This window comes from Danio rerio, chromosome 8 (genome assembly GCF_052040795.2).
Source record: "Danio rerio strain M-AB ecotype USA chromosome 8, GRCz13ab, whole genome shotgun sequence".
Taxonomy (NCBI): Eukaryota; Metazoa; Chordata; class Actinopteri; order Cypriniformes; family Danionidae; genus Danio; species Danio rerio.
Window position 1 is genome coordinate 27,226,984 of NC_141028.1, and position 25,113 is coordinate 27,252,096.

General features: G+C 37.1%; 2 protein-coding genes across 6 annotated transcripts in view; one reads left to right on the plus strand and one right to left on the minus strand.

Moving 5' to 3' along the window:
• Positions 1 to 9,714, plus strand: part of gnai3 (guanine nucleotide binding protein (G protein), alpha inhibiting activity polypeptide 3) — an 80,321-nt gene extending 70,607 nt beyond the window's left edge. For 2 of the 3 annotated variants that reach the window (XM_087262590.1, XM_087262591.1), the window contains 3 exons: positions 2,019 to 2,172; positions 4,479 to 4,692; positions 5,056 to 9,714. In XM_087262590.1, coding sequence (XP_087118716.1) covers positions 2,019 to 2,172; positions 4,479 to 4,669 — 345 coding nt within the window. In that variant the 3' untranslated portion in view covers positions 4,670 to 4,692; positions 5,056 to 9,714. The remainder of the gene's footprint in view (positions 1 to 2,018; positions 2,173 to 4,478; positions 4,693 to 5,055) is intronic. The other variant, NM_001111250.1, reaches the window with a different exon arrangement.
• Positions 9,715 to 9,939: 225 nt separating this feature from the next.
• gnat2 (guanine nucleotide binding protein (G protein), alpha transducing activity polypeptide 2) lies at positions 9,940 to 21,096 on the minus strand. Of its 3 annotated transcripts, none has more exons than XM_087262726.1 (10): positions 20,966 to 21,096; positions 19,654 to 20,113; positions 17,353 to 17,395; positions 16,939 to 17,080; positions 13,564 to 13,721; positions 13,255 to 13,383; positions 12,982 to 13,111; positions 12,298 to 12,451; positions 10,998 to 11,209; positions 9,940 to 10,766 (listed from the first exon to the last, which is right to left on the minus strand). In XM_087262726.1, the coding sequence occupies exons 2-9, from the start codon at positions 19,769 to 19,771 to the stop codon at positions 11,019 to 11,021; spliced, it is 1,065 nt and encodes a 354-aa protein (XP_087118852.1). In that variant the 5' UTR covers positions 19,772 to 20,113; positions 20,966 to 21,096; the 3' UTR covers positions 9,940 to 10,766; positions 10,998 to 11,018. The 3 variants fall into 3 exon arrangements, with proteins under 3 accessions (XP_087118852.1, XP_087118853.1, NP_571944.1); XM_087262727.1 differs by lacking the exon at positions 20,966 to 21,096 and adding an exon at positions 20,624 to 20,843; NM_131869.2 differs by lacking the exon at positions 20,966 to 21,096 and having other exon boundaries at positions 19,654 to 19,955.
• Positions 21,097 to 25,113: the final 4,017 nt, after the last annotated feature.

Genomic DNA, 25,113 nt, shown 5'->3' on the forward strand with positions numbered 1-25,113 from the left:
GTTGGTTGGTTGGTTGGTTGGTTGGTTGGTTGGTTGGTTGGTTGGTTGGTTGGTTGATTGATTGATTAGATTATAAGTAGACTGTTAGGTTGGGGTTAGGGTTAGTGTAAGTTAACATGTACTTGCAAAGTTTCTTATAGTCAGTTAAATGTTTAAATGTCTGTTGAAGGAGCACTATCAACAGATATTAAGCAGACAGTCTAATACTCAAATGGACCATAAAAATAAAGTGTTACCAATTGTAAGCCTTTAGAAACCCTTTTAAGCCTTTAGAATGCTATTCCAGAGTTTAGGAGCCATACATGAATTGGCTCGACCTCCTTTAGTGGACTTTGCTATTCTGGGTCCTACCATAAGCCCTGAGTTTTGAGATCTTAAACAGCGGGTTGGATTTTAATGAGACAGAAGGTTGGTTATATAAACAGGAGCTAGACTATTTAAAGCTTTATACGTAAAAAGCAATCTTTTATTATCAATAAGGAAGATCTTATGGGATCACAATAACATTTCTGAGAAAAAACAAAACAAATGTAGGTTTTATATGAGACCCATTTTCTAAATTAATTCATAAATAATGTAAAATAAGTAACTGGTAGTCCTAAAAAAACATTATGAACTAACAAACATAAATTTGAGTTGCTTTGACTGCATTTTCACAGCATTTAGAACATCAAACCTAAATAAACATTTTTAAACCAAACTGAAATTGGCACTTTCATTATTACAATACAGCATATGTCATGTTAGGACAAACACTTATTTTAAAGGGGACCTACAGTATTATGCAAAAATCACTTTTATAAGGGGTTTAAACACAGTCGCAGGGCAACAATGTGAGAATATAGCCAGCCTCTAATGGTAAAAATGTATTACTTTATATTAAAATATTTATATTATAATATTATTTATATCATTATATTATAATAATCTCTGACAAGAGTGCTGGGAGCACAATCTCATTTAAATTTAAAGCGACAGTCAGCAAAACGACACAATGTGGCTTGTATCCTAAAAGGGGCAGTTATAGTCATAAAAATAAATATAAGAATAAATAATATTAAAGATATATAAAAAATATTTATATAGTATTTTGAGCTCAAACTTTACAGATACACAGACATCAGAGACATATTTTACACCTTTTTAAAAAGTGCATCATAGGTTTAACATGGAAAATATACTTTTTATTGTGTGTCCCAGTGTATTTAGGAGACGATGTAAGGGTGTGTTCATGGAGTCTGAAATTTTGACACATTAAAAAATTATTTGACCTCACATTATGCCAATCACATTAACACACCGCGTCCAATTTTTTTGTCTGTCAAAAAAATTGGATCACAATTTTTTTTATCTCCTCATCCACCAGCCATATTGCACCAGACCGCATGTGAGAGTTGCAGAGAGCTAGCATGTAGAAGTTAATAAATATAAATAATATAAGTATAAATGGTAAAAGTATGTCTTCATTTTGATTGGCTGATTGGAATGTTGTTCCAGTATCAACGTAGATATTAATCCATGATTATGTCCTACTTGGTGAATTCAGGTTGCCGGATGCAGCACATTGTGGATGATAAAAAAGACAATCCTGTATTCCAAAAAATATGGCAATACAAATATGATAACAGTTTATAATCGGTTAGAAAAGCTGGTTACAGAGCAAATGATTTTGTTTATTTCCCCATAGCCTCCACAGGGGATGTTCCACTTGTCCTGGTTGTGTTAAAGTGTTTTCTTCATAGCTTCTGGAAAGGCCACATAGTTTCCTCATGAGACCCAATTTCTTAAAATACACTGACTATTTTTCCATGCAAGGATGATTTGAGGTTACATATTGATTTCAGTGAAGCTCTATAATTAAATAACTATTAGCTCTATCACAGCATGGAGTGTTTTATAAGATTTTTCTGGCTTTTTGCACTTGGAATTCTCAGCTATCAGTTGCCAAAAACAAATCAGTGTCCAGTCAAATGTGAACTTCAGAAAGGAATCAAATGCTGATTTTGTTTTGTCTACAGAACCGCATGCATGAGAGCATGAAGCTTTTTGACAGCATCTGCAACAACAAGTGGTTCACAGACACGTCCGTCATCCTCTTCCTCAATAAGAAGGATCTGTTCGAGGACAAGATCAAGAAAAGTCCACTTACAATATGCTACCCTGAATACTGCGGTGAGGTTAAAGATATATTGTCATTATTCTTGAAAAGTTGGTGACTTATACAACCAATGTGACAATTATTCAACCTGAACCATCTGTTTTTGTTAAGCCCTAGAAAACTGTTTAAATAAGTCTAAAATTAAGTGGATCAACAAATAATTAGTGAATCTTTTTTTTTTTACAAGTATCATAGCCATTCGTCCTAAAGGTTTGGCCAATGGCAGAGTGGATGAATTATTGGTTGTTTATAAAAAGTTATAAAATGAAGAAGTTGAGCTCTTCCTTGTCTAAGTGCTGTGGAAAAAACTCTGTTTTGTGTCTGCTGATCGTCATCCTTCAGGGTGAAAGTTGAGTCTTGCCGGTTTGGAGATGTTTCAGTGCCTCTCTCTGTCTTTAAACACTGCAAGTTTACTTATGTTGGTTGGTCCTCAATGTGTGTATGTAAAAGAAATCAGTAATGTATAAAAAGTACTACTGGGTCTGACCATAAGATTTTTGAATTAAATAAATAAGAATAAGAATTAAAATAACTAAAATAAATAAGATAAATAACATTTTTCAAAATGATGAGTTTGTGTTGTTTTCCAAACTAGACTAAAAACTTTGAATCACTGAGATGCTTTGATTTGCCCCTACAAAAGCCTTTGAAAAATGTTCACAGATTTATTATCTTATCGATAAAATTATTAGCCCACCATTGAACTTATTTATTAACTTCCTAAGTGCTGTTAAAGGTGCAGTAGGTGATCTGCCTAAATACTAACCGGTTATCTGTCAAATACAGTCCCTTGCCTGTCGTCCAAAGCCACACCTCCTAAAATTGTGAATGCGCACAATAAACATGACAGAGACCCCTTCTTTAAAGTACTATTATTCCCAATGGAAAACCGTATTATATCTAGCACAATTTCAGTTATATAGTTAGCGAGCAAAACTTGTCATCACACTCTCATTAGTCTCGCTCTCTCACAGGCTTTTTCCTAAAGCAACAACTGTATGCTTAGTGGTTGGCCAGCGGGCTGCAGGAATACTTATTACTAGGTCACACTTACATGCTATTTCAGACTGAATATTCAGAGTAGCATGGTAAACAATATAGGGAGTGCGTCATTGTTCAAAAATGAACAAATGTAAATATAAAAACAACTTCACCTCAGTAAAGCAGGCTTGGCGGAATAGCTCTATTTACTTATGTTTTGTTATTAAACGGAATATAAATCTACATTATCAATGCTGAAAAAGGTCCCTTATGAACCTTTTGAAAAAGTCACATCAATCGTTCGCCGGAAGATTTCAGTGGCTGAACAACATGTCTGTGCATATAACCCATTCATAAAACGATACTATTTACATCAGCTTTATGTGACTTAAATACTTTTTAAGCAAAGCATTACCTCTCTAAAAGAAATACTTCAGACATGCTGCCGTCCCTCCTCCACTGGGCAAAACTGAACGTGCATCAGTGGATCTGCGTAAACAGAGCCAAGCCCAAATCCTAAAATATATGTAATCTGACAATTTAACCAAAAAATAAAGCAGAAAATGCATTTTCTCATTTTAATTAAAGATTAGAAGAGCAAACTTATTTTTCTCTTAATGACATGCACAGATGAGTTTGTTTACATGCTAACAAAATCAATATGGTTAGTTTTGATTTTATGGGGACTTATAGGGATATATATATATATATATATATATATATATATATATATATATATATATATATATATATATATATATATATATATATATATATATATATATATATATATATATATATATATATATATTATTCTAGCCAATCAAAAAAAATATGACTTTCTCTAGAAGAAAAATTTAATCAGAAATACTGTAAAAACGATTTTCTTGCACTCATAAACATCATTTGGGAAATATATTTTAAAAATGTAGTTGTTAGTTGTTGTTTTTTTTAATCTTGCTTACCTCAAACTTGGAACGGTACATGAAAATCACACATCATACAGTATGCCTAACACCTGGTATTAAGAAGTTTTTATCTGTCCATTTAAACAGGGTTTGATACTTTTTGAGAAAAAAGAAACCAAAACATTGTCAATATGTGCAATAAACACACACCCTGATCTTACGCAGACTTCTAAAAGTGTAGTGTTGTAGAGCTTGATTAAACAAAAGGGAAGGTGATCCAACCTCAAGTGATAACAAGAATCATTTGAACAGTTTAATATCAGTTAATATCAGAAACAGTGATGCGCCTTTGCTTGCCGTTTGTTGACAGATAACTGAAAACGCATGTTGAAAACAGAGCTTTAAACTTTAATCTGTCATGTGACACTCAGGGACATGCACGTACGAGGAAGCAGCGGCGTACATTCAGTGCCAGTTTGAGGATCTGAACAAAAGAAAGGAGACAAAGGAGATCTACACACACTTCACCTGTGCCACAGACACCAAGAATGTACAGTTTGTGTTTGATGCAGTCACTGATGTCATCATCAAGAATAACCTCATTGAGTGTGGGCTCTATTGAAGCGTCATCAAGCGTCTGCATAGGTAAGTACTAATAGGATATAATTTGTATAATGTATTGCAAATTTAAGTGTTTATTTTGACATTTCACTCTGTGTTTTGTTTATTTTTGACCTATTTGCCACCAAATTATTTTTTATTCTTGTAAAATATATTATAATCTAGTATTTTCCTCTATTTTTTTTAAATATTTAAATATGTAGAGGGCAGAATAAGTATGTTTACATCTTACATATTACACTGAATTATTTTATTATTATGTTTATATTTCACCCATATTTTGACCACAATGTATATTTATTAATCCAGATCCATATTATTCCAGATGTTTTATATGTAACCCGTGTGTATTGTTATTGATAACAATTCTTTTTCTTTTTTTTACAGTTATTTCTGGAAGATTTCAGAGTTTCACCTGCTGGTTGTTCCTGGTTTGTCCAGTTTCACCAGTGGGGAATGAGCTGGAGAAACTGCCAACCTGCTGCACAGCACACACTCTTTACATTAAATGTGGTACCTGCAGCCATGGACAGGAATTCAGCAACTCTTTAATTTCCCTTTATCCTTTCTTAATGACACTGTGTCTTTGCAACTTCTCTTTAGTCTTCATTTATTTGCCAATTAAACACCTTAAATTTTTTTTTAATTTCCTTTATACGCATAACAAGATAGACCACTATGCACAGATCAAAATTCACAAATGACTGTAAAGTGTGACTGCATTATAACCTCATTAGATCAAATATCTTTTATTTTAAAGTAGCAAACTGTAAGAATTCAGTGTAAATCTTATTAATAACAGCGTTATCAGATCTTATGAGGAAGTTATGCTTTTAGCATGTTTTTCATAGTAATTATTCAACTCATTTATTAACGATTTGAGCTGTCTTTAAGTTTGTGAATGGGTCAAGGATGAGATGATCACAACATTTACAAATGATTGTTTATACATAGTATATAAAGTGTCTACTTTAAAGCTTCAAATAACCTTTCGTAAAATTTAAATATGGGTGAAATTGTTATTCAGTGTAACAGATCAATGTCAAAACCTATAAGTTTTAACACACACTCACCGGCCACTTTATTAGGTACTTTTTCTACTTGTACCGAACCCCTTTTGCCTTCAGAACTGCCTTACTCCTTCGTTGCATAGATTCCACAAGGTATACTGGAAATATCCCTCAGAGATTTTGATCCATATTGACATGATAGCATCACGCAGTTGCTGCAGATTTGTCGGCTGCACATCCATAATGCAAATCTCACGTTCCACCACATCCCAAAGGCGCTCTATTGTATTGAGAACTGGTGACTGTGGAGGCCATTTGAGTACAGTGAACTCATTGTCATGTTCAAGAAACCAGTCTGAGATGATTCATGCTTAATGAAATGGTGCGTTATCCTGCTGGAAGTAGCCATCATAAGATGGGTACACTGTGGTCATAAAGGGATGGACATGGTCAGCAACAATACTCAAGTAGGCTGTGGGATTGACATGATGCTCAATTGGTACTAATGGGCCCAAAGTGTGCCAAGAAAATATCCCCCACAGCATTACACCCCCACCACCTGCCTGAACCATTGATAAAAGGCAGGATGGATCATGTTTCATGTTGTTGATGCCAAATTCTGACCCTATCATCCAAATGCCGAAGCGGAAATCGATACTCAACAGACCAGGCAATGTTTTTCCAATCTCCCCACAGAATTGCAGTTCACTGAATATTTTCCCTTTTTCGGAACATTCTCTGTAAACTCTTGATATGGTTGTGCATGAAAATCCCAGTAGATCAGCATTTTCTGAAACACTTAGACCAGCCCGTCTGGCACTAACAACCATGCCACGTTCAAAGTCACTTAAATCCCCTTTCTTCCCCATTCTGATGCTCGATTTGAACTGCAGCAGATCGTCTTGACCATGTCTACATGCCTAAATGCATTAAGTTTCTGCCATGTGATTGGCTGATTAGAAACTGTTAATTTGCGTTAACAGACAATTGGACAGGTGTAGCTAATAAAGCAGCCAGTGAGTGTAAAAGGTCTGAAAACATATTGTTATTATTTAACACTTTTAAAAATATAAATAAACACTTATTTCTAAGTAGATAGTAAATTAGTATATTTTGAATTATTATTGACAAATAATAGTTTGAAGGATAGAGATATAAAGACTTAATCTAAAATGAATGAGTGTTTTGGTGCTACACTGTGATCCTTAACAGTCTTAATACGTCATCAAATGACTCTTGTTCTAAACATGCCTGACAAGATTTATTTGTAATAAATTAGTCACACTAAATGACATTTTAGTGGATGTCTTCTGTGAATCACGGTAAAATAATGGTCATTCATTCATTTTCCTTCAACTTAGTCCCTTTATTCATTAGGCGTCCCCACAGCAGAATGAACCGCCAACTTATCCAGCATATGTTTTACACAGCGCAGGCCCTTCCTGCTCCAACCCAGTACTAGGGAACGCCCATACACTCTCACATTCACATATATACACTACGGCCAATTTAGTTTATTCAATTCACCTATAGCGCATGTCTTCGGATTCTGGGGGGGGAACCGGAGAACCCGGAGGAAACCCACGAGAACATGGAGTGAACATGCTAACTCCAACTGACTCAGCAGGGACTCGAACCAGCGACCTTCTTGCTGTGAGGTGACAGTGCTAGCCACTGAGCCACCATTTTGCCCAATAATGTTTATTATATTTTATATTTTTGCTCAGAAAAACATTTAATAAAACACATTTGAAGACATCATTTACACTTTTATTATTGAATGTTTGAAAAGCCCTTTTTATCTTTGACCCATAAATGCACACACACCTCTGAAGCTCTAAGAAGGAAGTCTCAATGCTGAGTGAAACTGAATTAGTGTGAGAGCTATAGTTGTACATTGTTTCATTTTTTAATATTTCAAAACACACACACAGCAATAGCTTCATTTTCACTTATCATACATGATCACTCACTTTATAAAACACACTTTATATTCAGCAACAGGCTATTTTTATATCTATTGAGGAGCAGTAAAGGTGAAAACAAATAATTCTCTCTACGATTTATGTACGATGCAAAAAACAGACCTATGTTGGGTCGAGGACACGTAGGAATAAGTGGCATAAAAAAAGAGCATGGTTATTTGCTGGATTTGCTTTCCCGTCTTGACGGAGGACAGGCTTGTTTGATGTGCTTTTTGTTTAATCCTGTGGATTTCAGTATTTTTTAAACAAACTGACACAATGTGATCTGGTTTGTAATATCTGTGTTTAATACGAAAATGTCAATTTCAAGTTAGTTGTCCGTAAGATTTTGCAAAATGCCACATAGCTTGAGTCACCAGTGTTTCTTAGATTTCCAAGCCATTGTTTGTGTATTACCTAAAAAAAAAGAAGGATATTCCAGTTCTGATATATTGGAGCACTCAATGAATTAGTCTGGATTCATTCAACAATTGGTTGAAAATCACTGTGCTTTATTTGAACTATTTTAGTGTGAACAACTAACAATAATTATAGCACAATAGGTCATACAATATACTAAAGGCTTGGTTATTTTCCGAACACTATTCCACAGAGTATTATTTCGAAATGTTTTTGTTTTTTAATGGTTGTTTTCTGATCATATAAATATGCATTTGTTCATTATACCATGTCGAAAATTGCTGCAGTTTTAAGACAATGCATATGCAATCAAGAAACATATACAGTTGAAGTCATAATTATTACCCCCCTTTGAATTTTATTTCTTTTTTAAATATTTCCCAAATAATGTTTAACAGAGCAAGGAGATTTTCACAGTACGTCTGATAATATTTTTTCTTCTGGAGAAAGTCTTATTTGTTTTATTTCAGCTTGAATAAAAGCAGTTTTTATTTTTTAAAAAACATTTTAAGGTAAAAGTTAATCGGCTCTTTAAGCTATTTATTTTTTTGATAGTCTACAGAACAAACCATCGTTATACAATAACTTGCCTAATTACCTTAACTTAATCCTATTTACCTAGTTAAGCTTTTAAATGTCACTTTAAGCTGTGTAGAAGTGTCTTGAAAAATATCTAGTCAAATATTATTTACTGTCATCATGGCAAAGATAAAGTAAATCAGTTATTAACAATTAGCTATTAAAACTATTATGTTTAGAAATGTATTGAAAAAAATCTTCTCTCAGTTAAATAGAAATTGGGGGGAAAAAACGAGGCTAATAATTCAGGGGGTCTAATATTTCTGACTTCAACTGTACATTGAAGTATTTCTGATTCTTATTCTTGGCTGTTAGATATGTTTATTGTAGATAACATGTTGTTGTGTTGCGCTCCAGTCAAATTATTCAAAGCATTGTCTTTATTTGGTCTTGAAAAGGTCTTTAAAAAGGATTTGAAATTCTGTTAAATCTATTTTTTAAATAGTTGGGTGATAGATTCAGGATTATATCATCATTGGAGCACTCGAAAATATTATTTTTTGCTGCTTGTTTAAACTACTTTTTAAAAATGAGTTGAAACAACACAATTTTTCAGTTTTTATGGACAACTTAATTCTTTTCAACTTCAATTCACCTAAATTTGTAAAAACCTAATTGATTTATATTAGGACAACATGAATGTGTTGTGTGGAATCCAACATTTTTTTAAAGTGTTTTCAAAAATAATGATGTTTTATTTTGGAAATTCAAACCAAATTTTACTATTTGTCTTATATTAATGAGACTGTGTCTTTGATCTGTTACAAATGCGCAATTGCCATTTTTGGTTTAACCATTTCCTACTATTCCATTTGTTTTCCAGATTGTGTCTGTGGCCCTAAATGTGTTTATTTTAGTTTGTTTGTGTATTAGTTTGTTTGATATATGGACTTTTTAGCTGTCACCTCCTTTTGATTATATAATAATTTTAGCAGAAAGAGTATTTTGTACTGTGGTTCATTCAATATTAGCTCACACTTGGAAAGTCTTTTGACGTTTGAAATATTTAACCCTGTGTCACATTTTGATTCATGTTTCACATTGCATTTGAACAAATGAATCCTGTGTATTAATTCCCCTGTGTTTCATAATAGGTTGATGTTTTTGTTTTCATTTTTGAGTGTAGGTTTCTTTTACCTGGGGTTAAACATAATGTTTACAACAACAATTAATTTGTTTGAAAACCCCTGTTAAACCAACATAAAGTAAGGTCATTGTTTTGTAAAAATGAGCAATTACAGTAGCGCTAATGGTGAGACTATAGCAGTACATAATGGTAATCGGACACCAGCAACCAGTGGAATTGATGCAAGTCTTTATTTCATGTGCCTACATTTACATTCCAGAACATCTCCACAAATTCAGACCTCAGGTTTAAAACAAAGCAACAGGCCATTCTAGAATTTTCACTGTTACTGTAATACTGTATCATAAATATATATATATATATATTTAGGTTTCCATATTATATTTCATATAGAATTTATTTGCCTACTCTTATTTACAAAAACGCACCACCCTACTGTGTTTGGGGCTGAAAAAGAAAAGTCTTTCACATATTTTGTGAGCCGGTTAATTTCAAACAATCAGGTCTTGCTGATTTATATGCACGTTTTTTACTCACTGTACATAAAAGAACTTTCTAATTGCGATCTGATTTCCCACTACAGTGTTTTTTATACAGCAAAGTTATTTTGCATTAAATTTACTTTTCTTTCTCTGGAAATGAATGGAAAAATAAAACATCTAACAGCCCAACCTCTATAGGCTTGACTTTAAAACACAATGAGAGGAAGCTTCTCTACAAGCGCCATTAACTCATAGCATCAAAAGTCCCCTTTCTTTGGTAACCCTTCTCTTACTGACTGTATTAGTGACTTGAACAGTTGGTCAAAATGTATTTAGAGTCCTTTTTGGAGAGCAGAGGCCATTTAGTCTAATCTGGATCTAGTCTTTGTGGTTTGGTTGGGATGTGGAGGTTGTTGTTTTGGCCGGGGATCCACTTAGCACACTTGACTGCTTGCTGTAGAGTTCACTTTCATGCCACCTGTGGATGTTCTTTTATTACTGTGGCAGCTTCACCAGAGTAAATCCAATCATTTAGGTGGGGATGGGGCTGAAAGATCTGGAAACAAAATGCAGAAGATTATTTATAAATTAATAGAACAGACAACAATCTAGGTGTGGGAACAATGCATTGATAATTAAATGCAAAATGAGGTTGCTTGAGTAGCTATTCATCTGGGATCACTCCCTCATGTTTTGCCATTAAAGGGCTTGCAACTTTGTTTGAACATCACATATAAAGTTCGAGGTTAACCATAAGAATCTGCTTTATATTTGCTAGAGCACATACCTTTGAAAAAGTGGATGGTGTTTAGAACAGACCGCAGTCCTTAAGGTTTTCTTTGATGATAATGTCTGTCACGGCGTTAAACACAATCTCGACGTTCTTTGTGTCCGTGGCACAGGTCATGTGTGAGTAGATCTCCTTCACTCCCTTCTTCATGTTCAGGTCTTGAAATTGAGTCTTGATGTAGTTGCTTGCATCTTCATATGTGTTTGGACCTAAAAATAGGGATATTTATTGTTATTTTCAATTGCCTCCGATTTCAAACAAAGCACATATAGATACTTAAACAGTTGGTTTTTGACTATTTCTATTATGCTAAGATGATTCTTTTCTAAATAATACCATTAACCAGCAATTTCCAGTCCTTTTCACAGAGATACACCAACCTGAACTGTTTCATTCTTGCTCTAATACTCCTTATCAATTGCTTCTTAAGATCTTAATAAGATGATTTTGGTGTATTTGGAGCTGGACATTGCAAGAAGGTAGATCTTCAGGAAAAGGTTTGGGCACCCGTGCCTTTGAACAGTTTCCGATTCTGGTCATGGAGTACATCCAAAATCACATTTTTATACAACATGTAAAAGTCTTGGAGTCTTTACTAACAAGCTGATGTTTTGAATTTTGTGTCCCATTATAGTGATATCAAAAATTAACACTGCTGGGTCTACCAAGGTTAGGAACCCATGCCCAAGACCAGGGGTGTCTAAACCTAGAGAGGAATGTACTGCAAAGTTAAGCTCCAACCTTAGCTAATCACACCGGAACCAGGTATGCATTGCAACGATCAACCAGGAGCACAATTGAACACTCTAAGCCTAGACAATTCCATTCAATAAAAGTATAGTAAATGATTGTCAAGCTTTAAAAAGAAAGCAAAATTATTACAAAAGGCCACGAGAAGCCAATCCAGTAGGAGACCAAAATTGAAGTCATTATTCACTAATAGACGTCTCACTGAATGTGCTGTTTAGCATTGCAGTTGGTTTGAGTTGGATAGTTCATTAAGTTGATTGCAAGGATCTGAATCATACATTGTCTCTCATGAACTTGCCAATGAGACCTTGGGTAAATCAAGTTTATAACAATTTAAATTTTAGTCTGCTCACACAAAGCTTCATCTGATTCATATAGACCTATATTAGAACGCATTTATGGGGCTTTTTGTCATTCTGTAGCTTGAGAGCCATATTCATAAAAGAGTGGTCTGGATTGAACTGGAAGAGTGTAAAATAGCTGTGAATGATAGTTTGTGTTGTTTTTGTGGAATTGTAGAATATTTATTTGTAAAGAGACAACACACCATCATAGTCAGGGAAGCAGATGCTCAGGTGGACCTTCTTAATCTTCTCCTGGAAGAGATCTTTCTTGTTGAGGAAAAGCACAATGGAAGTTGTGGCGAAGAATCTGTGATTGCAGATACTGTTGAAGAGATGGAGACTCTCGTGCATGCGGTTCTGGGAGAAGCATGAGGAACAAGAAGGCAAATATAAGTTGAAATGCAGTACTTGAGCCGCAAACATCAACATCAAACCAAAAAGTGGATTTAATGTTGAATGCTGAATCTATAAGGACCTTTTTTATCCGTAAAACTATAGGTTCCAAATCAGGGATGTACAAACTCTGTCCTGGAGGGCCGGTGTCCTGCCAAGTTTAGTTCCAACCCCAATCAGACACACCTGGGCTAGCTAATAAAGCTCTTACAACGCTTTCTAGAAACCTCTTGCAAATGTGTTGAGGCAAGTTTCAGCTAAAATCTGCAGGACACCGGCCCTCTTGGACCAAGTTTAGACACCCCTGTTCCAAATGATTTATTTATCCATTTTATTGTTCTTTTCCATTCTTGGTTGCCCAGTGAACACTTCTCAGCAATTTTGTCTTAGTGTGAAGACCATATTAAAAGTTATTTTAAATGTTCTTCATGGAACCATCAATGCCAATAAAGATCCACATTTTTTAAAAGTGTTGGCTGAAGATCAGCACTTACCACTTCATCATCTTCTACCAGCACCATGTCATAAGCGCTAAGAGCTCCACAGAAGATGATGCAAGTCACACCTTCGAAACAATGAATCCATTTCTTCCTCTCGGACCTCTGGCCACCCACATCAAACATCCTGCAGCATCCAGAGGGGAGAAAAAATTGTTGTGCAGAACAAGACCAGCTAAAACCTATCCAAATTTCATTAAAGAACCAATTTTGGTAGCTCTAAGTTTGAACCAACTATTGCTTCCATCCTCTCAGTCTGGTAAGACACACCTAAAGTGGAGCTCTTTGCAACCGAACTGTTCCTCAATGATACCAGTGGTCTTGACTCGAGATCTCAGCACATCCTGCTCGGTGGGAAGGTAGTCAGGTTTGCAGATTCTGTCCATTTCGTTCAAGTAGCTGTGGGAGATGAGTCAGCAATTCATGTACAGACACACCTGAATTATTCATCTGCTAAAGTACTGAAAGTCACCAAAGCATGAAAACGGCATTCAACATCAAATAAGCATGGTCTAATCGCTTCCTCAGGCACAATTCAACTTTATGTGTGTTGCTGGGCCTTTTGAGTGTTTTACTCACTATCCAGCAGAGTCGTTCAGCTGGTACTCGGCAGCTCTATCAAAAGAGGCCTGCACGCCTGCATCCTTCCATAGCCTTTTGATGACGTCTGCCAGCTCTGGAGGCATGGTGCCCTCCTCAATGGAGTCAGACAGGTTCTGGAGCTTTTGACTATCCTCCTACAAGAGACAGAAAAAGGGGGCACTGTTAGGCACCATGTGGTAAGTCAGCTGATTCTATTACTCATTAAGTTGCATAGACATAGCTTCAGATTTAGATTTCGTTATTATGATGTACATGATCCAGGTGGAATGGATCATCCAAATTGAGAAAATGGTTGACTTTTATGAAACTGTTCTTGATTGGATTTTCAGTAGTACTCACAAGTGGAGTGCATTTTTACATCAGTTATTTGTACTATTGCCTGTTCACACTACAGGATTTTGAGCCTGATTTTAGTATGCTGCAAGTTAACAAGTTTGCAAACATATCGGTCTGCGATCATGGGAAAATCTGCAGGGAATTAGCACTTGGCAGCCTTTATGTGGTAACTACACTTACATTTACATTTACATTTAGTCATTTAGCAGACGCTTTTATCCAAAGCGACTTACAAATGAGGACAAGGAAGCAATTTACACAACCAAGAGCAACAATGAATAAGTGCTATAGACAAGTTTCAGGTCTGTAAAGTCTAAGAAGGGAAGTATTAGTAGTTTTTTTTTTTTTTTTTTTTGTACAGTTAGTGTGATATTCTGAGAGGCAATTGCAGATTAGGAAGTGTAGTGGAGACTAAATAGTTGGGTTTTTAGTCGTTTCTTGAAAGTAGCGAGTGACTCTGCTGTTCTGATGCAGTTAGGGAGTTCTACTGAACAATGCATCTAAGAAGCTCACTGACACTCTGCTGACAAAAAGCAAACATATTGCATGTTAAATATTCTGGACTGGTAGGCCGACTCAACACCACATGTAACTACAACCAATGAGAATGCAAGTCTGATAGGCTGACTGGCCGTTGTGTTCACATGCTCAGTGGAAATGTCTGATTGGCCAGAAAGCTCATTGATGCACCTACACTAGAGCATATGAAAGCCACATCTATTGGATTAACTGTGCAGAAATATTAGTCATTGATCCGCTGATGGATCAGCTAATAGATGCTGCTTTTAAATTCTCCAATACATGATTTCAGAGTCTGGCTGTGTCAATGATGTTGGTCATCATCACACAAACAGCCAATATTATTCTGCTCTGACAGCTTTGTCCTAAACACATATCATTCACTATTGTTTGGGTTTGATTTGCAGTTAGCTTGTGTAGTAAGTGACCCCATCTTTTACCACAGCCATATCACCCTGCAGCTCAAGACTGGTTACCCACTGAAGCTAAGCAGGGCTGAGCCTGGTCAGCACCTGGATGGGAGACCACATGGGAAAACTAGGTTGCTGTTGGAAGCGGTGTTAGTGAGGCCAGCAGGAGGTGCACAACCTGTGGTCTGTGTGAATCCAAAAATGCCCCAATATAGTGAATCGGACACCATACTGTCAGTGAGCACCGCCTTTCGAATGAGACATTAAACTGAGGTCCTGACTCTCTGTGGTCATTAAAAATCTCATGGCACTTCTCGTAAAGAGTAGAGGTGTAACATGGTGTCCTGGCCAGATTCCCTCCATCAGCACTTGCATCATGGCCTCCTAATCATCCCTATCCAATGAATTGGCTCTATCACTGTCTCTCTACTCCCCATAAAGCTGGTGTGTGGTGAGCGCACTGGTGCAGTTGTACTGTGGCTGCCATCACATGCCTTCATTCTTCTTTGGCTCTCGGCGAAGGCGGTCACGCTTTTTCCCTCTCCGTCCCATATCTCTCCTTGCTAGCTCCTCTTGTCTTTGTCTTATTCAATCTCTGAGGCTCTCCGTGCCCTGTTATCCAAACGAATTAGGAATTATGGATTTGATCAACTGGTCTCTGAATGCGATTGACACCATCATCTCGACAAGAAGTTTGGGCTCGAGAGAGCCCACTTGTCCTGAGGGGAGGTTTGCAGGATACGTGATGGATGGTTGGGAGAAGTGGCGAGTCCTGTGCCTGGTTGCTCTGTCTCTTGAGGATATTGAAGATATTTACCTATTCAGAACTTTGATAACAGGCTTTCTGCTGATGGGCTTATGCGGGGCCCTGGGGTATCGACAATTGATGAAAGCGGTCAGTGCTGCTCAAAACCCCACCAGGCTGGCCAGTTTGATTGAAACGCTGATGGGCAGGCTAGCTAATAATCAGACTGCAATATTAGATCGCAAATTGGAAAACATTGGGGTGAAATTAGAAGCTTTGCAACAAGATTTGGCCAGATCTGAAGACGAGTGATGGACATTAAATATTTGTGTAATTGGCAGATATTGACCTAAAGTTAAAGTATCTTCTACACTTTCGGCTTCCCTGTGTTTTCTTTTCTCCTGCCAGACGGCCTCAGCCGGAGAAAAACAACTTCTCTTGGATAGCAAGATAAGGAGACGCTCTGAAATTCCTGCTCCCTGTCAAGGACACCTGTTGAACTCTACAGGCTTACACACACACACACAGACACAACTACAGATAAACAATCACTACCTATCCCTTCATCCAAACGCCTTCGTGTGCTTTTACCCACTGGAGGGGGTAGGCGGGTCTGCAACCAGCCCCTCCATGGCTGAAGGGCCAGATGGCTGCCCGCCCTCAATGGACTATATCCACACCCCCTGTTCCCATCCACTGTGGCAATGTGGTGTCTTGTCTGTGTGTTTTTGTGCTAGATTGGTGTGGCATTTTTTTTTCTCCCTGGTCTCACATTGCTCTAATTCAAGAGCAAGGTGAGAGGGTGTTTTTTTGCCTCCCTCTCCTGATGTATCTTACTTCCTTTTTCTAAATGCTACCTCCTGTGACTTGTCTTCCCCTGAAAATTGTGATGTTTTTGTACATTCGGGGGTTCAATTTCACTATACGAAAGTGTATGTGACAAGTAAAGGCCTGATTTGATTTGATTTGTTAATCCAAGTGGATGCTGCACACTGGTGGTGTGGAGAGACCCCCCTCATGATTGTGAAGTGCTTTAGGGGTATGGCCATACATGATAGATGCGCTCTACAAATGCACACATTACGTTATGCAGTAGATCATTTGTGTATTGCTGCATAGTGGGAACATAAAGACTCAGGATTAAGTCGTGTAGTCTGAACAGCTATCTGCTGGTGATTGAAGACATGTAGTATGAACTAGGCCTACGGTTGGATGAGAGCGCTGTTCATTCACTGCATGCCCACTATAACTCTTGCTTGTACTGAACATCATAACATGCTTTTTAGAGAATCATTTTCACACTAATAATTGTTCTGTTTGTTTTAGAGCAGTCCTGCAGACCTGTGCAGATGGCGATCCAAAGTTGATTGACAGCATCTCCATGCCCCTGATGATGGCCAGAGCAGACTGCAGGATGTTGCCAAAAATAATAGATCGAAACTCCATTTGTTCTTCTTTTGTATAACCACCTTGATGGAGAATCCTTGGACAGGAACAAGAGGGGTTTTTATTAATGATTTGAAGATAAAGGACAGGCTCCTCATTCACTACCACCTAGTGATAACAGTTTAGGGTCTCAACTCTACTGTAGGTAAGCGCTGGTATTCCCCAAATGCACACTAAATGTTAAGGATTAATTCAGTTAGAATGCAAGAAACCTAAATCTCAATTCAAGAGCTTACACAGCTTGTCTACAAAGATACAAATTGTCATATCTGAGCATGTGTTTTGTATATCGCATGTGTTTCAACTCACTTCATCTGTTTTACAATGGTGCTCTTCCCTGATTCACCAGCACCTATAAAACAAAGGGGAAAAAACATGATGTAGAGCAAATAAAGGACAAACGAGTCCTCAAACGCTTTTAAACCAAACATCACACAAAGTTTTGGCACGATGAACTCCATCTGTAACTTTTAACTTCATTCGAAGGTCTTTGAACAAACCACATTGAGCTGAATCTTAGTCCCTTGGTTACATATTCCATTGTGACATTGATGTATCACTTCATACAGATAACATAATGCCTGAATTTTTCCTGAATTTAAACCATTTGTTTTCCTCTCTATGGATATTGATTTTAATAACAAGGTCAATGTTAAGCTGTAGATAACCTGTCAAGAAAAACTCATAGATTGCCATTGATGGGCAGGTCAGAGGAAGGCTTATGAGCCTGCTTATAAAGTGACCCAATTGGATTTGTGTTAGGGAAAGCTTCTCAGAAGATCACTGACACTTTGATTCGCCTTTGAGCTTCAGTCAGTCCAGGGCAAAGGGGTGGGGCTTAACCATCTCCCGTAGCAACTGTCACTCTTACATGCCCTTTACTTTGAGAGTTAACAGTAGCTGTGGTGATGTGTTAAGAGAATGTGCGTCATCACTGTTGCATCTCTGTCTATTTAGCAACTACATTAGATAACCTGCTTTCTACTTCCTAACTCTCAGATTTGAATACACATCACTACCATTATTACCACACTCTTTGACTGTAATTGTGAAAGAGTTAAAACAGTTTGAATAAGATTTTGTGCAAAAGAAAAATACATTTTAAATAATTCTAATAATTTGTTATATTTTAATATTTTAGTTTACGTTTTTGGCTTAGGACCATGAAACCATCCAGAATGGACAATTTTTTAACAAATAAATAAATAATGTTATTTTAATAAATAAGCTTTCCATTGATGTACAGTTTTTTAGGATAGGATATTTGGTCGAGATACAAACATTTCAAAATATGAAATCTGAAAAATGAAAAATTAAGTAAATTACCTTTAAAGCTGTTCAAATTAAGTTCCTAGCAAAGTATATTGTTTTATATATGTACATATATATGTATTTATAAGTATATTGTTTTATATTATAAGTTTTATATATTTACAGTTAGAAATATACAAAATATCTTCATTGAACATGATCTTTTACATAATATTCGACTGATTTCTGACTTAAAACAAAATTGATTATTTTGAATCTATAATACACCCTTGAGACCAGGATCACATTTATTATTTTAACAGCGTTAATATTATTTGATAACAGGAGGATATGAAATTTTCCTGTTTAGACAGGAAGTGGCTTATCGGGTTGGGAGAAATCAGATCGATACTTAATCGATGCATCTCTCTCACAGCGATTTGCTGAAATGGGCTCATTGATTTGAAGTGTGTTGATGTAATCAACTGCCAGGAGCCTCGAAACTGGCTTCCTCTGCTTTCCATTTCCATTGGAAGATAAACTGAACCTGAGCTTAAGAGGATCGGGGCTTAAATCATCACCGTAATCGGATTCTGGTCTTATTGCCAATATGCCACAATTCACAGGCTTCCTCAGGTTGTGATCTTTTAAGGCGACTTCACATGCGGTGAACATGCGGATGTGTTGCTGCAGTAAACTGGAATCCTGCAAACATTTCTAAAACCTAATTCTGCGAATGCTTAAAATTGAAAAACTTGAATAAATTAATTAGGCTTAAAAGATTATTTGTAAAAGCTGTTATGCATCACATGCAAAATCATCTGAAATGCAGAAAGCACTTGGTAATGTTTTGTAAATGTCATCAAATAGTGTTATATGCCATGCACATCAACAGAAAAGTGAAAACATTTTGCATGCAATCTTCTAATTTTATATTTTACTACTGCAATATTGTGAATAAAGACTTACAGTTGCAGTTTATTATAGTAAATAACCTGTCAGAATTCCAGATTGTCTGATTACAGAATGCCTTAATGCTGTATCTTAGTGCAAAACTCTTAATCCCAGATTAAAAAAGAAACTAAAAAAAGCTTTCACAGTATCGCTTTTTTTCTTAAATCTCCATAATCCATTTGGTAGTGGTTAGATCTTGACTGTCATCCAGGATGGATGCACCATGTTGTCCAGAATCTCCTGATCTGCTAAAATCTGCAGCAAAGTTCAGAACTGTACTATTTTACAGCTTGCAAAGTAGTTGCTGGCACAAAAACATCTGTAGTTTCTGGATTTGTGGAAGCTGGTTCTGGAGGCTGAATCCTTTAACTGAACACAAGTGCACAAGATAAGTCAAATTCTTACCCAGCAGCAGAAGTTTGACCGTCTTGGCTTCCTTATCGGCATCTTCCTGGAGCTGCTTTTCCAGCTCTTTGGACTTCTTGGCCATTTCCTTATCCTCTGCGCTCGCTCCGCTACCCATCTCGTCGTCTGACGCTTCCCTGTCAAGTTCCTCAAGGAAAGAAATTTTGCCGGCTTCCCCTGTGCTTTGCAGACAGAGAAATGGATGCAGGTAGCCCTGTACCTCAGATCACGTGATAGGGGGAGGGTCGCAGAAGTCTTGATTCCCCTTCTAAGTGTGACCTACGTGGAGGTGGACAAGTGGATAGAGACAGGTACAGAGACTGAAGTGGACTGTACTGTTTCTTCCTTTGGTTGCTCTATCCCCTCTAATTCCTCCTTGTCCACCTCAAAAGTCTTAGCTTAGGATTGGGGAGGGCTTTACTGATCTTCCTGTGTGAACCAGCCAATCCTATTAGCTCGGCTAACAAGGACAGAAATGAAGGTTGTAAAAATTAGGACCAATGCTTCAAGTCAACTAGCATTTGACATTGATCAGATGACAGTGTGATTAAAAGTGTGTCTGCGATCAGTTGGATCTTCCTCAAGATTGCTTTACTGAGCTTGCTCAGCTGATATTTAAGCAATATTTAATGTCATAAGATTGCTATGAGATTTGTTTGTTTCCAAATAAAACATTTTGCAGCAATGCCAAAGAAGTTGGCAGCTGAAGTCCTGGAGGTCTATTATCCTTTAGCGTATAGCTGAAGCTCTCATCAAATACAACTGTTTTCAAGCAACGTCGAAGACATTGATTTTATTCCTATAGGCCCCTCAAACCATCTGAGCCAACAATCTGCACTCTGTCCCCCAATTATTACACCACTGAGGACAGTGCCCCTGCCCACTCCTGCAATGGAAGTATCATGTTGGGTTCCCCAAATAACCATATGGTGAACACTTTTGTAGAACAGTTTAATACTCTTTTACATACCTTTTTCCCAAACTTTCTAGACTTTTACAATGTTTCCATGTCCGTTAAAGGTACTATGTGAGTGCACCATCGTTTCTGAATGTACAGCTCACAGGGACCACAAACTCAATCGTTTTTTTTTCCTTGTTCATCTCTGTTGCTGATTTACATCAATTCTTAGAATGGAGAGGTCAGAGCATGAAAGGTTTTACTCTTGTCCTTTGCGAACTCTCTTAACTGTAGGTTTGACACATGTACAGCATTCTCCATTTGACACACACACACACACACACACACACATGCGGTATCACGTGTTATGTAACCCCAAGCTTGGGGAACTAGAGGAAAAGAGGGAGGGCTTACAGGTCTGTATGTCTTGTTTCCGGAAAACGGGAGTGGTGAAGTCACTGATGAAGTTGCTATCTGATCACTCTTCTTTTCTTGTTTAGCATCATGTTTAACTCCATTGAACAGATCTTTATCTCCACCTCCCACTGTGATTAAGGGAATGAACTTGCATTAACTCTCCACTATAATTGTGCACTAAGTTTTATTCTCATTGGGCTGTGAAAACGTATTCATTGTTATTCTGACTTAATGCGTTAAATGATTCAATGCAGTTCAAAATTAATGTCTGCATTACAAGCTGGAGTGCCATTTTAGATTCTTGTCCCTCTTTTAGATTGCATTGGACTCCCTCTCTGATCGGGGCCCATGGAATCCTTCACAATTTTATTGATTATTCTCCTAAATTGAAAAAAAAAAAAACTTCAAATAGAGAAAACCACTATCACAATGCCAATATCAATAATCATAGATCACTGTTTTCCAGAGATTAGATGAACTAATCTAAAAACATTTTTTATAATCTTCCAATTGTTTATATTGAAGTCAAATGATGACCCGAGCATTAACATTTAATTAATTAGTTGTATAAATTAAATTTAGAGATTGTTAAATTTTTTAAAATACAAAGACTTCTAAAGAGGATAATGTAGCAAAAAAATCCATCCAAGGCATTTGGAAATTTGTAAAAAAAAAAAAATTTTAATTTAAAAAGTCTTTATTGACATGGCTATTCTTTAAAATTGCACCTATGCATTTCGGCAAATACTTGCCTTCATCAGGGTAACAGTGATCAGCTGCGTCTGCAGTTTCTTTCGAATCCCACAATCTCATGACTAATTAGAATATGTAAACAATACTAAAATGATATATTGAACACAAGGTGTAGGAATTTGTCTTCGTAAACATGGCAACATTGCAGAACAATCAAACGCATCAATCGCAAAATCACATTCTATGTGAACCATCGCTGAATGTTTACAAAATGAATGCCAGTAAACTAGAAGTAAATATTAGCTCCTCAGACAATCATTAACTCCCTTCTCAGTTGATTTTAAACAAATCCGTTTACAGATCCTCCAACCCGGGAGCGCATGCAGTCACCTGCTCCCTCCTCAGATAGATCATGGGACAAACCAACTTCTCTGTGAAAGCGAGATTTCAACCCACGTCACTTTTGGTAAGCAGATTTTTTCTTACTGCTTGTGGCAGGTTGTGAGCACCCAAATCCCTAAATGCTTCCAAGAGGAATATAGCAAGCTAATCATGGTATCCTTCTCTTCATCTGAGCCAATCTCATTAAGGTTTCTGTGGTGCAGCCCTGCCTCCAACACTCCAGCACAGCTTTCATGCTTCTGACAAGATTACTAGCTGAGGCCCTCATGGGTCGAGGTAGGGGACTGTGGAGGGCGATTATTTTAGAGATGGTTGTTTTCTGCCCTTGTCGTTTGAGCTAATGAATGAGAAGGGAGTTCTGAGAATGAACACAAGCTTAGTCAACCAGCAGACACAACTTCAAGTACCCTGCACATCTGGAAATGTTATCAGCAGCATTGAAGACAGGAAGTACTGAAATAAAACAACAGAACATAAATATACGCTTACTAAATGCATGCTCATGTAATCCCTCTGGTTCTACTTGAAAAAAGAATCCCAGCTTGTAATGCAGACATTTATTTTGAGGTTGAATCAGGCTGAATGCTTGGTCGAATCATTTAATGGACTAAAACAACTCCATGCATGGATCTAATCTGGCAAGGATGGTAAATACCACAGCTTCTACCATCAATGCCAATGCATCTTTTAAGGTTAGGGGAGTAAAATTTACTCATAGAGCTGCTGCATGCTAACTCTCATTACACATAGCCCCCTAAACACATTGCCGGCAGCTAGCTCTGCAACTCTCACATTGTCGCCCACTGAAGCTAAGCAGGGCTGCGCCCAGTCAGTACCTGAATGGGAGACCACATGAGAAAGCTAGGTTGCTGCCGGAAGTGGTGTTAGTGAGGCCAGCAGGGGGCGCCCAACTTGCGGTCTGTGTGGGTCCTAATGCCCCAGTATAGTGACGGGGACGCTATACTGCTCAGTGAGCGCCGTCTTTCAGATGAGACGTTAAACCAAGGTCCCGACTCTCTGTGGTCGTTAAAAATCCCAGGATGTCCTTTGAAAAGAGTAGAAGTTTAACCCTGGCATCCTGGCCAAATCTGCCCACTGGCCTCTCTCCATCATGGTCCCTAACCATCCCCATATTCCAGTTGGCTTCATCACGGTCTCCTCTCTACCAATCAGCTGGTGTTGGGTGTGCGGTCTGGCACAAAATGGCTGCCGTCACGTCATCCAGGTGGATGCTGCACACTGGTGGTGGATGAGGAGATCCCCCCCATTGTGTGTAAAGCAATTTGAGTGCCCAGAAAAGCGCTATATAAATGTAAGGAATTATTATTATTATTATTAAACTTACTCCATGGCATCAATGTAACCCCTTCCAATCTACTAGCATTTCCTCTACTGACAATTCAAAAGACGTCTATGAGATAGATGATATCCTTTAGCATCAGCTCTTACTGGCTGTTCTCTGTTACACTCACCCCCTTAATCCTCACTCCCTTTCAGTTTCACTTCCTCACAGTACCAACGTGGACCACTTTGTGCCAGATTTAAACCAATCTGTGCAGCTCAACCAATAGCCATCTTTTGTTATACCCCTAAAACCTCACTCCTTTATTTGCACACTGCTCCATGGTGTCATAGAGTTCATTGATTCAATAAGTTAAATTGTTCTCTGATATCTAAAGGTAAGTTAAAAAAAGCAAACATTGGTGTAGGAGGCTCACAGTATGTCCATTTCAATGTACTTAACTCTTATTCTTCAGCTATAGGCAGGCCAGATGGAATCTGCGGATGTTTTTTTCTATTTCTGCAGAGAATTTTTGTTTGAGTTCTCTTCCATTATTTGGTTTTACTGTGCTAAGATTGATTCGTTTACCCAAATAGATTAAGTTAACAGTGCTGATTAGGATTAGTTTTTGAAGAAAGGGTTTGTTGCAATTGGTTTCCTCAAATGGTTTGAGTTACGTTAACTTTTGGATTTTACAGTGCAGATTTTCATTATGTGACATCTTTTCAAGATGTATGACAAGCCTTTGGTGTCTCCAGAACGTCTCTGTAAAGTTTCACCTCAAAATACCTATCAGATTATTTATAATAGCTTCCAGAATCTACCAATTTAGGTGGCTTAGTACAATGTAGTTGTTTTTGTAGCCTGTGGCTTTAAATGCAAATGAGCTGCATCTCCCCATCCATAATTCCCACGTGCGTGTCTGCTTTTCATCATGCGTTATGTCAGATAAACAGCAGTCAGTGATCGAGACAGACTCAGATTAGTCAAAAAACCAAGTTTAATTGATGTATTTAAGGTGAAGTTTATTCAAGCCTTTCTAAAATTATGATTCTCATCATTTCATAAATGCATACACTGTACACACTACACCTTTATATGAGTGCAAGAATGAGTCATTAATGATTCAAACTGTCCATTCACGAAGGAAACCTCTTGTGTTCAGGTTTCAGCAAAATCATGCATTTAGTGATTTTTTTTTTATTTATTTACTTAGCAAATCCATAAGGTAGAGATGCTTGTGCATTGCTCTGTCCAGTTTTAATTGAAGTGCACATGCATTATGAAACATGATGATGACCATTAATTCACTTTAAATGTATAAAATGAATGATGGTTTGTAAAATGGTGGTTAGTATAACGTAAGAGTTGTTCAAGTAAACCACACTCCCCTCAGCTTCACTAATATGGTGATATATATGGTTATTATATTATTATAATCCCCATTATATATGGTGATTATAATGATTAAGAATTACATAACAATTTTACTGTCTTCTATTACAAACATCCTCTGTTTTAAAAGTGTTTTGAACTTATAATAATCACAGAGCGTTTGATATATGCCTTATACAGTTTAAGATTATACAGTTTAGATCATTTTTACTGGACTCCTTTCAGACTGTTTAAGCTGAAAAAGGGTTCATGAACATATTTGGTTGATTTAAGAATTTCATGTGTTTCTACATGTCCTAGACTGTTTATAGGTGGTTGGACAGACAACAATATAAAAGATAAAAACATAAAATTCTGGGTCCAAACCAGTTTA